This window comes from Cajanus cajan, chromosome 3 (genome assembly GCF_000230855.2).
Source record: "Cajanus cajan strain Asha chromosome 3, NIPB_CcT2T_4, whole genome shotgun sequence".
Classification (NCBI taxonomy): domain Eukaryota; kingdom Viridiplantae; phylum Streptophyta; class Magnoliopsida; order Fabales; family Fabaceae; genus Cajanus; species Cajanus cajan.
This window is the reverse complement of record NC_138519.1, coordinates 62443995-62460197: the sequence shown is the minus strand read 5'-3', so window position 1 is coordinate 62460197 and position 16203 is coordinate 62443995. Positions and strand designations below refer to the sequence as shown.

General features: G+C 30.4%; 2 protein-coding genes across 3 annotated transcripts; one reads left to right on the top strand and one right to left on the bottom strand.

The window, feature by feature from the left end:
* Positions 1-1172: 1172 nt before the first annotated feature.
* LOC109818648 (EXS (ERD1/XPR1/SYG1) family protein) lies at positions 1173-10648 on the top strand. 2 transcript variants are annotated; one of them, XM_083071035.1, is made up of 14 exons: positions 1173-1679; positions 1879-2257; positions 6597-6945; positions 7037-7085; positions 7186-7257; positions 7481-7610; positions 7723-7843; positions 7952-8210; positions 8541-8645; positions 8736-8780; positions 8878-9027; positions 9492-9770; positions 9895-10046; positions 10279-10648. In XM_083071035.1, exons 1-14 carry the CDS (start codon positions 1449-1451, stop codon positions 10376-10378), a joined length of 2421 nt encoding a protein of 806 aa, XP_082927161.1. In that variant the 5' UTR covers positions 1173-1448; the 3' UTR covers positions 10379-10648. The 2 variants fall into 2 exon arrangements, with proteins under 2 accessions (XP_082927161.1, XP_020239766.1); XM_020384177.3 differs by having other exon boundaries at positions 1174-1679; positions 9910-10046.
* Positions 10649-12450: 1802 nt separating this feature from the next.
* LOC109818650 (uncharacterized) lies at positions 12451-13163 on the bottom strand. The gene has a single exon (XM_020384180.3). It carries the CDS (start codon positions 13085-13087, stop codon positions 12635-12637), a length of 453 nt encoding a protein of 150 aa, XP_020239769.1. The 5' UTR covers positions 13088-13163; the 3' UTR covers positions 12451-12634.
* Between the last annotated feature and the right edge of the window lie 3040 nt (positions 13164-16203).

The following is a 16203-nucleotide window of genomic DNA, read 5'->3' as shown; positions in this document are numbered from 1 at the left end:
CTAGTTGAATTTGAGTTGCTTGAATATGGTGTTAGATATGCTTGATTTTTTCTAAATTTCAAGTAGATTGAGCAATATTGTGATTCTACTATGTAAGGAAATCACCATCACGCTAATTAAGTATGCTTTCATGGCGTTGGGTGTGGCTTAAATTAGGGACTCAATCCATTTTACAACCACTTCCAAGAAACCAAAAACTCAAGCAACCACATTCTCATGGAATTCAATTCAAAACAACCATCCTTGATGAATATCAATAGCAAAAACTTCTCTTACTTATAGTTGATTCAACTGAGAAGAGGAGAAGAAGAAGAAAAGAACTTCGCACAACCTTTGACTTGAGATCTTCTACTCCACAAGCTTCAATTTCATAGTTAGACACCTCGGATCAATTGTAGGGAAGGATTGAAAACAAGTCTCAATAGGAAAAAGAGGAAGAAGAAAAAGTTTGGCTTCAAAGAACTTCTTTCTAACTTCTCTCTAGTTTTTCTTAAAGCATAAACTTATGCAACTCACGTCTTAAAAAAATATTAAATACCCTTCCTTATATTAAACCAATAACTTAACTCAGTCTAAAACTATCTTATAGACAACTTAACCCTTAAGATCTCCCTAAACTCCCTAGAGTTTTAAAACAACAACAACTACAACTATTAATACTTAATCAACCAACTAATCATATAATTAATCAAACATGTTAAAAGAAGACAATGTTACAAAAGGGAATACCCTGATTTGGTGTCCACATTTTTTTGACCTTTTTATTCTATTAACTAATTTATTTAACTATCTTACTCTTTAAGTTAATTGAGTAAAAATAATTCTTATTTTTAATATCGGAGGCAGAAAGTGTCCCTTTCATTAATTAATTAATAATAATAACAATAATAATAATAATATAAGAATTGATGTAGTAAAATCACGTGTAAACATTATTTTTCTATTAAAATAATATTTGATCAATAAAAATTATGTCAAATAAGTATATATTAATTTTTAGTTGTCAATTTTGAAAAACTACCTAAAGAAAAAAAAAACCATGTTTATAGGAAAAAAGAAAAAATATGTATGGTGACTCTCGTTCTTTGAACACGTACATCCATACAATGAAGTGAGACAAAGTTTTCCAACGTAAGACCCAACCATAAAAAGAGTCCTTTTCATCTTTCTCCTTCTTCACCCCCACAGAAAAAATCAAAACCAACTTGTTTTTCCTTTCCATTGCATCACCAAAACAAGCCACGAAGCCCCAACTTTAATTTCCCTGCAGGAGCTGCGTTGTCTACCTACCTTTCTAGCCCTTCTCAACCTTAATTAAACACAAGCGCCGAAACAGTACTACTCTTCCTTCCCCACCATACCAACTCCATCAAACTTCTTAAACACCATACAACACAACACAACACCCATCATCACCTTCACCTTCACCTCCCCAAGAACCCAAAAAGATGAAGTTCGGAAAAGAATACACGTCCCAAATGGTGCCCGAATGGGAAGAGGCCTACATGGACTACAACAAGCTTAAAAACGAGCTAAAGGAAATCCAACGCTTCAAGCGAAAGAAGAAGCCCACACCACCCACTCCAACAACATCGCTAAGGCGAAAGCTAACACTCTACAGAGCCTTCAGCGGCCTCACCACGCAACAAACAAAACACTACCACCCTCTCAGTCCCATGGTACTCATGGATGGTGTTATTTTATGATATTTGTTTCAGAATATATAATGTTATTTAAATGATGAGGTCTAAGCCTTCACGGTTTTGTTTTTGCTGATCACCTAAAAGGCTTCTCATTCATTAGAGTATGTTTGTATTTTTATAAATTATTATTTCATGTCTTATTTTATCGATGCGAGACATGTTTGTATCTCAACAGGAAATGATGTCCCAGCACCAAAACGATGACGTGGAGAGCCAACAAGCCATCACGGTGGGGCGCGGCGGGTCGGACGGGTACGAGACGACGTTCCTGATGAGCGGCGAGGAGGGAGGGGAGTACGAGCTGGTGTTCTTCAGGAGGCTGGACGATGAGTTCAACAAGGTGGACAGGTTCTTTAGGGCTAAAGTGGAGGAGGCCATGAAGGAAGCGGAGATGTTGAACAAGCAAATGGATGCCTTCATTGCTTTCAGGATCAAAGTTGAGAACCCCACTTCCTCCTTTGATCGCTCTCTGGAGATGACTCGTCTTGCTTCCCATGTTGCTTCTTCCTCCGCGGTGTTGCAAGCTTCCACGCCCAAAGAAGCCAGATTCAACAGTAATAATTCTTTCTCACACCATTTTGCTTCTATATTTTTAGCTCTAATAATTATTACATCATTTTTGTCATTTTTGTGATAATTAATAATATCTCTCCTCATAATATGTGTAACATTATTTTTTATTTTAATATGCTAGGGAACACATTTTTTTAGAATATATTTTTTGAAAATTTATTGAAAATTATAAAATTTAGTGTATTCTATTTAATAATCTCATAATTTTGAATAAATTTTAAATATTTTTTTTGGTATTTGTTTGAATAAATTTTATTTAAGATAATTTTAAAAGAGAAAAATAGAAGGAACGAATGAAATAAGATTTTTCATAATCTTACACATAAATTAATTTGCAAAACTTTATTATATTAGGAGTTAATCACCTATACACTGTCAGGGTAAAATTTTTTTACACTGACAACCAATTATATCTTTTAATTGTATCATGTCACTATAAACACATTTACTTTTAACAATGACATATCACAATTAAAAGATATAATTGGTTGTCAGTGTAAAAAAAATTTACACTGACAGTGTAGGTGATTAACTCTTATATTAGTTTCTCCAAAATTTTATTTTTAACTTACATAAATTATAAACTAGCTTTAACTTATAAAAAATTTAATTATATTTAGATTTTTGTCTCTATAAATATTTTTTTAAAAAAAAAAGATCCAAACAAACCTTAAATCTTACAAAGATTTATCAATTTTATCATTAACTGATTTTTATCACAAAAATACCTTTAGCTTATTGAAAAACACATATTATTGTTTGTTTTTCTTTGTCTTTTTGTTTGTACGTTTCTCCAACTACCAAAAACACAAAAGAAAAAATAATTTACATCACAAAACATGATCCACTATTTTTTTTTCTTTGAATAATTTGTTTTTCATAGAAGTCAAACCAGATCATGTTGGATGAGAATTCACATATTTGATGAGAAATTAATTAGTTCATATAAATTAACTAAAACTCATCATCAACATAATTTTTTAACGTCATTATTGAAAAATCGATACTATTAATGAATCTAATGTTGATATAATATAAATGTAATTTTTTATACCATTAACAAATCAAAAAATATCTTAAATGTAATTATTAATTAGAAGAAGAAAAAATACTCTTGTCATTCATGATAAATGCTGAATTGATTTGCTGGATAAAAAAATTTAACGTTTCAACTCATTCTAATTAAATTATTTGAGTTTAATTACGTGTGGATGTGCTTGTTAAGATGTTGGTCATCACTTATCTTGTGGCAGTTTTAATAACATACGCTGTTGTTAACCTAGTTGGTTCGTTTAACTTTGCATTAAACAGTAATTATCAGACACGTTGTTGCAGGTGTTCTTTAAATCATACATCATTATCAATGATTGCGGTTTATTTTATTTTATTTTGATAGATTAAATTTTTTAATATATGTTCACATTTGTTTATTTTATTTGAAGAAACTTTAGTCAAAATGCGTTTAAGTGGTGTTTGATTAAAAAGTTTAGTTCCTAGAATAAAATATCAATCTAATTAATATTTTTAATCTTATGAAGAATAATCAAGACCCTCGAAATTAACGTATAATAATCTTATTTTTTTGTAATAACATTGAAAAGTATTTTTTTTATAACTTATAAATTCAACAAATAAAAAAGTCATAGTATAAATAAATAAAAGTAGACTGTCAACACTCAACAACAAATATACATAAAATTAAATAAAAAATGTCAAAGAATGATTCATTAGAAAGGTGAGGGGTGGAGAAAAGTTTGTAAACAAGTAATCTTACTATATAATTTAAATTTCATAACCACTTTATACGTTCATTTTATATTCTTTTTTCTTTTTCTTTCTAATTATTCACATTTTTTATTTATAGTTATTTTCTTCTAATCTTTCTCTTCCTTCTCAAGATACATGCACCCTTTATGAGAGTTATTTTTTTTTTCTTCTCTATAATATGTGGCATTCGCGTCAGCTTTAGCAACTGATTTGACAAAATTTATTGAAACATCAACCGTTATTATTAGAATTTGAAAGATTAAGATTAAAAAATAATTTATTAATACATGAAATAATTTTCAGAGATGTTAAAAATGTAATCTAATAGTCATTGAAAATTTTTAAGAAATTATTAGGCAATAAAAGCTGAAAATTTGAAAAATATAAACGAGAGGAATGAAAATAAAAAGAAAATAAATCTATAATTAAAAGAAATTATAACATTTAAAAATATGTTACGCGGTGACAGTGGAAGTAACCTAATAATCGAGTTACTATAGTTTTGCAAAATTATCCATAATATATAAAAACTGATAAAAAAAATCCATAATACATAAAAGTTGAGATATACTATCTCGTCAATTTACGTCTTTGCCATATAAATAATAATTTAATTTTTATACACTTAAAAAAATATTATTCAATTATAAAAAGTAAATTGTTCATGCAATGACTATGTAAATAAGTTTTGTATTATCATTTAATTATAAATTATATTTATTGTAAATTTATTACACTTTTTACATATTATAAACTTTTATTGTTTAGTTTAACTTGTAAGAAAGGAAGAGAGTGGAGGGGAGGGGAGGAGAAGGAAGCAAAAAAATTTCACCTAATTTTAGCTCCCTCTAATATTGGGATAAATTAGAGGGAGGAAATAAATTTTTAAACATTTTTAGTATAATATTCAAAATATATTTATTTATGCTCTTAAATTTAAAATTATAAAAATAAATTAATTCTTAAAATCTTTGTCTTACCTTTATGAACTAAATAAATAAAAAAAACTTTCTTCTCCCCTTCTCTCATAATCAAATCAAATTTTTAATTCCTTCTCTCTCTTTAGTTTCTTTGAATCAAACAAAATTACATTAAAAATCATTTATATCTATCATAATTTCTAATCAGTTAACTGTATGATTTTATTTTTTATTTTTTTCACATTAACGGTGCATACATAACTTGTTAATTGAAATTTCCAATATATAACTTTAATCTTATCGCTCTATATGACAATCTACAATTAGCTGATTATGTAAATTAAAAACTTCTACACGGTGAGTGTATATTCTAATTAAATATTATTATTAATAATATGACATTTTGGTTGAATATTTCTTCTTTTATTATTCTTTTAAGTTGTTTATTATGTCCATTTTTCTTATGTATTCCTTCATGTTGTTACTTAATTAATCTTAATTAACCTCTCTTTTCTCCTCATAAACCTGACACATTACTTGAAAGTTATTTACAATTAAGCAGCTAATTGACCTACAAATATTTTTCATCTTCTTAATCTTTCTATGTCTAATTATTATTGAAACAGTTTCATTTTTCTACAAGACTCCTTATTCTTTTGTCACCATTTATTGACGAAGATACAAGCCATTTGTTTATTTGACTTTCTTCATCAATTTGATCATTTAACTGACTTAATTTTCACAACTTTTTTCGTTTAGTCAACTTTAGTTTTCACAACGGTATTCATAAACTATTTTCTAATTCAATATAACTTTTCTTAACACTTATAAGTATTATTTGAAAAATCAAGTAAAATTATGCTAACAATAAGATCGTTAATGAAAGAGATAATTATGTGTTTGCATCCTTTTTACTTCACTATACCAAAAAAGATTTTCACAACATGAAAAAAATGTTACATAATTGTATATAAATATTGTTAATTAATTTTTACAACATATTATTAAATATTGTGTATAGTTCATATTGTTAAAGTCTTTTAATAATATTTTTATATAATTAGATAATGTTTTTCAAATATTATCAAAGTGATATTTTTGTAACAATAATGTTGCTAAGTTGTTTTAGTTAATTTTATAAAATAATTAATTTTAATATAAAATGTTACTATCACTTATACTTTATGATTCAAGTCTCCTACTAATTTTTTAAAGTAGAAGACATTCTTAATTAATTACAATCAATTCTACATTAAATATCAAAGTTCATTTATTTTATGTATAAATATATACTTTTTATATATCATTTATTTACTCGATGTGAAATTTTAATTTTGGGAAACAATTAGCAATTCAAAAGATACACTCTTTATATTACTTTATTTGTAATAACATTTTAATAAATTTAAGTAGGTAAATATTGCTAAAGAAATAAAATATAGTAATACGTTTTCATGTCTAAACTCATTATTAAACTACTTTTTAAGATAGATATTACAACTCATCTAATGTGTCGAACTTAAAACTTTAAACATACTATGCGAATATCAATGCTTCAACAGTAATCTTTATTTAGTGTGTATTAAACATAAGAAAAGTGTACAAGTTTAATTGCTATATGCTTCATATACAGGAAAGGTTTCCATGGTGATGGAAGTGATCGAAGAGGGAAGCACCCATCATGAACAATCAGATGATTCTAATGATGATCAAGACCATGTAAAACAAAATACAAAACAAAAAATTGAGGTAAAGAAGGCAACGAATATAAGGGGTACTAGACCAGCTCCTTTGGAAGTACTTGATCACGTGCAACTAAACCACACCTATGAAACTCCACGTTCAACTATAAAAGGTGTTCTCAATTTCCCTGCCAATACAGAACTCAAATTCAGCAGAAAAAATCTCAACAAAGTTGAGGAACAACTTAAAAGGACATTCATTGAATTCTACCGCAAGCTTCGCCTTCTAAAAAGCTATAGGTAATTCTAGTAAGAAAAGAATCCAGTGTATTCAGTTACTACATGTTTCTCCCACCAAGAGATTATCTAATCATTTTCATGAAATTAACAGCTTTCTAAATACCTTGGCATTTTCAAAGATAATGAAGAAATATGATAAGGTGCAAATTCAATTACCCTTCACTTCATTTTTCTCATTTAAAATTTTGGACATACAATTTTGTCTCTTCTATCACTTCATATGGTAACTTCATGATGCAGATCACGTCAAGAAATGCAGCTAAAGCTTACATGAAAATGGTGGACGACTCCCCCCTTGGAAGCTCTGATGAGGTAAGAGTGCTAATTTTAATTTTTATACATTGTTATTAATCCATACATGACAGTTTGCGATTGGATGTTTAGTGTAACATCATTTTACGCTGTCAGAGTGTTAGTGCATGTACTAATTAATCTATTCATGTTACTTTGTCAATGAATTAAAATCATTCATTAAAAAAACACTATTTATGTTTTTTGGCAACGACTTACACTTACTTGACACTTCCCATGGCAGGTCACAAAGCTTATGGATAGGGTTGAAAAAACATTCACTAAACACTTTTACAACTCAAATCGTAATAAAGCCATGGGCATCTTAAGACCAAAAGCAAAGAGAGAAAGACATAGAGTTACATTTTCCATGGGTAAGCACCAAGATATTGTTGTATAATTCAAACCATTATTTTTGGGTTGAAAGAGAGGACAAATTTTGATTCTGAATTCATCTTTCTCATGACACTGTCGATAAATTCTCAGGTTTCTTAGCAGGATGCACTGCAGCTCTAGTGTTAGCCCTTATTCTAATCATTCGCACCCGTCGCATATTGGATCACGAAGGGAGTACTAAGTACATGGATACCTTGTTCCCACTACACAGGTAATTTTTCCAATCAACAAGAGTTTTTCATTTCTTGTACCAACTAAAATCAACACAATGCAGATATTAATCCACATGAAACATTATGTAAAACTTTATTTATTGCAGTCTGTATGGATTCGTAGTTCTACACATGCTGATGTATGCAGCAAATATATACTTCTGGAGGAGGTACAGAGTGAATCACTCATTCATATTTGGCTTTAAACAAGGCACTGATTTGGGTCACAATCAAGTGCTTCTCCTTGGTTTTGGCCTAGCAGTGTTGGCACTAGCTGGTGTGCTTGCAAACCTAGACATGCAAATAGATCCAGAGACAGAGGATTACAAGACACTGACTGAACTTATTCCACTCATCTTGCTTCTTGTATGGAGATTGTTTGAAACAATTTAAACTTTTTCTTCTATTTGGGGGAATAATGTGTGTTTACTTTTTAATCCTTATACTTCTAGGTAAACGTGGTCAAGGTCCATTTACTTTTATATCAATGAAGTTAGTCTTTAAACTTTAAAAAACAACAAAAGTTAAGAACTAAATCCATATATTTTTTTAAATTTGAGTATCAAATTCTTCGGTAAGAAAATATAATGAGCTTGATCACGTTTAATTGAAAGTATAGGAATTAAAAACACAATTTTTTTCTCCTTTTTTTTTAAATATATTTACATAACAAATTCACTGTGTATTACTCTGCAGATTGTGAGTGCTATTTTATTCTGCCCCTTAAACATCTTTTATCGCTCAAGCAGGGTTTTCTTCCTCATATGCCTGTTTCACTGTATATGTGCTCCTCTTTACAAGGTATAGTAGTCTCCTTGCAAATACCAAGGTCTTTGCATTTTCCTGATTCTCTTGGGTAGTCCAACACTTGTTATTTCTCATGTATCTCAGGTCACACTCCCGGATTTCTTCTTGGCAGACCAATTTACCAGCCAGGTTTGTTACCATATTAAAACAACTAAACATGGATTATAATTCCTTATCAATTTTCTCTTTGCCCATATATAACATTTTGATCCTTTTGTGTACTCAGGTGCAAGCCTTGAGAAGTTTTGAGTTCTACATTTGCTACTATGGCTGGGGAGATTTCAAAAAGAGAGAAAACAAGTGCAACTCTAGCAGCTTATTCATTACTTTTTCATTCATTGTTGCTGTTATTCCCTACTGGTCTCGTTTCCTCCAGGTGACTAAATTTGTTCTACTCTAATCAACTTTTAGAAACTTGCTTCTTGGAGGTAAAAACGGAAATGAACAGGGCAGTAATACCCGTTTGTTTAATTTTTTTGCAAGTAACTAGTGAGTAACAAATAATGTAATATACTCCTGAACAGAAGTATAAGTGGAAAAGATTAATATTAAGAAACCACAAAATTATATTTGACTTTCTTCATTATATAATTAAGAGGATCAACAACCGGGAGGTTAATTTAACAAAAGGGTTAGTCTCTCAGAACATGACAAATCAAGGTTTAAATTTCTCCTAAGAGAGATGTTTATATTCGGTGTTTGATTTGCATGGAATATAACTGTGTCCTAGAAGAGAATCTTTAGTTTGTTATCTGTATTTATGCATCTCAAATACTTGAGTCGAGCTGTTTTTGAATAAAATTTGTAGTTTTAAATAAAATGTTCTTGAACATGTTGCAGTGTCTTAGGCGCCTGTTCGAAGAGAAAGATCCAATGCAAGGATATAACGGGTTGAAATATTTCCTCACGATTATTGCTGTTTGCCTAAGGACAGCCTATAGTCTTAACAATGCAATGGTATGGAAAGTGCTGGCATGGGTTTTCTCAATATCTGCAGCAGTTGCTTCTACATATTGGGACCTTGTAATTGACTGGGGCCTTTTGCAAAAGCATTCCAAGAATCGCTGGTTGAGAGACAAACTCGTAGTCCCTCATAAAATTGTTTATTTTATAGCCATGGTATGTAGTCAGTTAACCCCACTGGGCAAGGAGGAAACAAATGTAGTTGAAATTTTCAAAGATGTTTTACAATTATGATTGATATTTTGTTTCTCTGTTTTTAAAATTGGAAAATTGCTGACAGATTGGACCCATGCAGGTCCTTAATGTCTTGCTGAGATTTGCCTGGTTGCAGACAGTCTTGAAATTTAACTTCACCTTCTTGCATAAACAAGCCATGACCAGCATTGTTGCAAGTCTAGAGATCATTCGTCGTGGCATATGGAATTTCTTCAGGTAAATTAGAAATTAATCAGGATTTGAATAAAATGATATAGCAGTGAATCCCAAAATCACACTAACCTAGTGGCAATTGCAGTTGGATATACCATAGTTTACAACTCTTTATAATCAATTTTCTTTGCCTTACGTATCACAAATTAGCATGCCATGCATCATTCAGAGAAACAATCCTTACATACAAATTTCGTTTGATTTATCTGATAATTGCTACATTTCTAACTTTCAGACTGGAAAATGAGCACTTGAACAATGTTGGCAAGTATCGTGCATTCAAGTCTGTGCCTCTACCCTTCAATTACGATGAAGATGATGATAAAGATGAGTAATGTGATATTAGGCTTGCTAAAGCAACATATAGTTAGAACATGGATTTATTGTTTGGCGTCCTTTTTCTAAAACACCTTGTTTCTTCTTTCCTTCATATGCTGAGAATTCAAGAATAAATCTTCCTTTTTGTATAAAGTAATATAGTTGCATGTCACGGGTGACAAAAATATTGCGAGGGTGAGATGATGTTTACACCTGTGCTCATTTTGTTAATGTCTGTACAAATGAGGAAATTTATTACAAATGAATAAGATGTAAATTTTTGTATCGATCGAGCTCATTGCAAGTCTTGAGAAACACTGATAAAGTGAGGTTGTGATGACAATAAATTTTTTTAACCCAATTACATATGAAAAGAAAGAAAAGGAGCTTCTAACCATGTCCGCACTTCAAATAAAGTTTTGGCATTACAGATAAGATAAACAGAAGTATGGCAAACTGTCACTAAAGAAAATCAGTAATTCAAACATCCACTTCATAGTTCGTGCTTGTTTTGGATACACATCCCTAACTCAAGTCTCGGTATTATTTTTTTCACATCAAATTTGAAAACAATGCAGAAATTACTCTTTCTAGCTTCGGCCGAACATGGATCAATTATTAGCATAAAATGCAGAAATTACTTTGTAACTTCTGCTGACTGCTGAACATGGTTCAACTGTTAGCATGTGTTACCAAACACGTAGTTCATCCACTTCTAAGGTCAGTGCATCAAAAGTTATGTTTTAATCCTCAAATTCCCTCCCAATATAGGCATGTTTTAGGAAATATACCAAAATATGGCTAAAACGATTTACATTCCTTCAGATCAATTCTACTAACAAAATTGATTTCAGAAACTCAAATTTTGCAGCAGCACAGTGCAAACCATGGCATTTAGCCCTTAACATGATTTTGGGGTAAAACAAAAAGGCCCTTCACAATTATTTAATCAAAGTCAACCTTTTTCTTTATGAGAAGTGCTAGCTTGCTACACACTCCTCTTAACACAGATTTTTATTGGTTAAAATTTATTAAAAACCACAAAATCAAAGGAGAGAGAGTGAATCGCAAAATAGGGTGTAGGACCCACCGAATTGAGTTTTCCAATAAGATTCAACTAAGTAGAGTGTGTTTAAAAGAATGTTAAGAGAGTATATTGCTACCATTTCTCTTTATTTATTAGATACAGAATAGGAAATATAACTGAATACAAAGTTAAAATGCAAATGCTGCCATCAAGCGGTATGCATATTTCAACTTGCAAAATCTGCATAAAACAGCAGCTGAATAGAAAAATAAGTAAAATGAATCAAACTTTTTTCTTAAAATCAACTTATACTCACACTTTTACTTTTTTAAGAAGATGGATGAGTTTAGATAGATGGATTTCTAAAAATTAATTAATCCATATCAACTGTTTTAAAAGCAATGTCAAAAGCTCCCTCCCCTTACTCTTCAAAAAGCTAGCTAACATACAAAGTATTAAAAAACGGTTCATCACCACGACCACAATTTAGGTCACAACTTCAAGGCCTTTGGTTTAACCACATCAACATTGCAGCTTCAATTCCAACCACATTTACCCGTAAGTCCATAACTTCCTGAATATCACGGATTATGACGAGAATGCAACAAATGTAATTTAACACCATACTAAGATACACAAGCTACTTAAAACTAGTGAAAGAAACTTAATTCATTTTACCTCTTTATTTCCTTCTCTTATAACTACTTGTCAAAAAAATATCATCCAAACAAACCCTTAACTGAGAATTTGAAAGTGTAGCTAATTCTCATATCTCATTCCCCACTTGTTCTTGCACTTAAATTCCAAAATCAACAGAAACACATCCCCATCATTATATATACGTTTAACTACCACATTCAACAGAAGAATACACATTCCAATGCAAAAAAAAATCATAAGCTAGTGAGTGTAGCTTTTATTTTTCAACCCCAATTAAGTTTAACTCAACTGATTCCCAATCACACCCGATAAAGTTATAACACAGCCATGAAGCAGAAAACCCAATGTCACATATTTGGTATCCTAGGGTTAGACAAGCATATAATCAAATAAGTCAGCAACTAGAGAGAAAAATAGAAACCAGAACTAAAATCATTAATCGAACATATTTAGGGCTGGGAATCCAATTCCCAGTAAGAAAATATTCGTCATTCGAATTATTGTGACAAAAAAAATGAGAGAGCGAGGGTGAAAAGTAACTGTAATCTATTAGCGTTGACGTTACAAGTATGAAATTGAAAGGGTCTCACTTTTGGTCTTGACTAGAAGCATGTTGAGGTTGAGGTTGAGGTTGAGGTTGGGGTTGGGGTTGGGGTTGGGCCTCGTTTGGCTGCGAGTTTTGCTTTTCCTTCTCCAATTCAATGATGGCTTGTTCCTCGGCGAGCTTCTCGGCGCGGAGAATGGGTTCGTAGTAATCGGAATGGGCGTCCATACAGCGCTTAAGCGCGGCGGTGACCTGGGAGCACTTTTCGAGGAGATCCTGGTTGTTGGTTTCGGCTTCTTGAACGCACTTTTCCCAATCGACAAACGCGTCTTTGCAGCCACCCCCTTTCATGAAGAGGCAAAACCCGCACTCTCCTTCTTCCTCCTCCTCCTGCTCCTCTGCTTCGGGAGGCTCCCAACCTGGCTGATCCGCAGGAGGGTCTTCTGGCTTGGGGTCGGATTGCTCCTTCGGAGCTTCGTTCGGAGGCGTGGACATTGGGTCGGGGTGAAGATTCAAAGATGGTTGGTGGCTGCGTCGGAACACGAGGAATAGATGCTTAAAACCTCCTAAAACCCTTGCCTCTACTTCTTTACCAAGCAAACAAAATTAAAAAAGAAAAAAAAAATACTTTTTTTTTTATTTCTTTCTAAAAAAGATATATTTATTAATGGAGTGTATTAGATTAGAAATTTAAAGAATTTTTTTTTAGTTATAAAAAAAGACTCGATGGGATTTTCATGATTTTTAAGATTTTGTAAGATTCAGCAAGATTTTAAATCAGAATTTTAATGAATTTTGCAAGATTTTTAGGTCAGATTTTAATAGATTCTGTTAGACTAGATCTTGTAAAATTTCTTGAATTTTTTACATATAATAAGAGTTTAAGATTTTTTTTCATACATTTAAATTTAAAAAAAAGTCAAAAATAATAATAATAAATAAATAAAAACAATGTCAAGATAAATAAAAATAAAAATTCTGCATAATTGAATGTTTATAATTAGTATTTTCCGTAACAAGTATTTTCATGCACGAGATTTGGAATGTTTTTAAGAAACTACGTTATAACATAATAGTATTGTGAAAAAGAATAAAATTCAGTTTTTGCATTTGAGAATATGTTAGTGCGTGGATTACATAATAAAGCAATTTGTTGTATTTTATTCTTTATTATATTTTCTTTATTTTGTGACTATTTTGTTTTATTATTAAATTTATTGAACAAAAATACTAGGATGGAACAAATTACAATATAACTTTTATAATTATTATATCGTTTAATAATTTTAAATTTAATGATATTTTTTAATTTTTACTATTTGATTGAAATTTATTTTTTATTTAAATTATATATATAATATTTTGTATTAATTAGAAATTATTATATGCTTCATTCAAATTTGTATAAATCTAAATTAACTTAATATATACTTTTAAAAATATATTAAAATATAAATAGTTTGATTATCTTTTAATTATTGTTTAATTTTAATAAAATTTGATATAAGTGTTCAAAGTAATACATTGAAATATTGATAAATTTTGAGAAAGCTTCACTGAATTGAAAGTCATTAATAGGTGTAATAGTTGGTAACAATTACACCAATATTGTTTCAATCATCTTATTACACCGATGTAATTTTTACCAATTATTATATCGTTCAATAACTTTTAATTAAATATAAATTTTTCTCATCAACTATTAGATTGAAATTTCTTTACTCATAGATCATATATACAAAATTTTATATTAATTCAAGATTGTTTAATATCTCATCCTTATATAACATATTTGACTGATATATATATATATATATATATATATATATATATATATATATATATATATTCAAAATATATTAAAATATGAATATTTTAATTACCTTCAAATTGTTATTCAATTTTAACAAAATTTGATATATACATGCAAGATGATATGAAATTATAATTTAACAATTGGATCGACAAAATTAACATTTAATTGAAAGTTATTGAATTTTTTTTTTGTAAGCAATATCACCAAAGATGGAGGAAGAAAGTGAACTACAGGCGAGTTACATTGTCAAACCAAAGAGGCTAAAGACCAAAATTAGGGGGAATGGAAGAAAGAAACATAATTAATAGGAAAATAATCATGAGAATGCCTAGCCAAGCAATTTGCAACTATGTTAGCCTTCTACATAACATGTTTAATTTTGACTAGCCACACACGATTGATAAGTATTAAGACCAACACGAAGTGTATTATAGGAGGGATGATCTAACATGAGGCCAAACCTCTACACCCAACAAATCGACCACTGCAATGAATAAACCTATCCACATTATACTTTACCCAACCTTAGGGAGGAGGAACCCACACAGGAGAGTAATCAGTTAACTAAGGTCCTAGAAGCATATCAGATTTCCAATTTTGAATGACACCCAAAGCTTTGAGTTTTGATTGATATATAACTTGGGCTTGACTCCAATTTTTTATTAGAGACAACCAGAGCATTTCTATGCTACTAAATGATCCATAAGACAATCCCAAACATAAAATTCCACCAATTGGAACTAAAGCACGAGTTAGCAATGATCCACTCCATAAAGTTTGTAACAAAGAATTGATCCATATTTCTAGAAAATTCACCCCTAATACATCACTAGATTGGTTGAACTAGATGGCAATCTCTCAAGATATTTGAATCTTTTTCTACATGATTAGCATAGATCGGGCAAAAGTTGTCCTCTGTCAATCCACACTGAGCCCTCCTAAGGTTGGTTTTCAAACCTTTCTAAAGGATCATCCAAATAAAAAACTTTACAGTATGAGGGCATCTCCACCTCCAAAGCCTCTTCCAAATAGTAGGGGAAATAAAAGTAGAGTCAACACGCACGTCAATAAGGGATGAATAAGCTGACTTAATTGAGAAATACCTATCTAAGGAGTTTTTCCATAAAGGAACATCTTCACCATTCTCAGCCTTAGGAATAGGAAGAAGGCGAACCCTCCTACAAACCTCCATAGGAAGAACATTCTACAAAATACCAACATCTCACAACCCCTCAATAGTAACAAGTTGACATACTCTAACATTAGTATCCAGAGCTAATAAATTATCATATGCCACGTCAATCAATCTAGTATGAGGCGAGACCCAATAATCTTACCATAAACAAATTGATATGCCATTGCTAAGTTGCCAACAGATATTTTTGATCACTTGATCCCACATCGCTACAATCCCTTTCCAAAGATGAGAATCAATTGCTTTAGCATTTAAAGAGGGAATAACTTTCATTCCACATCTATACTTGCTCCTAAGAAGGGATTCATTTACTTTAAGAGTAAGTCTATATACATTTACTTCACTCAATAACCTATGTTTTACATCAAATTTTAATAATCCAGTCGTTGAATTAAAATTTCTTAATGCTTAGATCAAGTTTGCAAAGTCTTAAAAAATTTTAAAATTATTTGATACTTGATTTCATTAATTCAAATCAATATATAAAATACTTTTATGATTATTTATCAATTTGAATTAATGAAAAATTAAATAATTTTCAAATTTTTTGAAACCTTGTAGATTTGATTTATACATTAAAATTTTTTAATTTAACAGTTG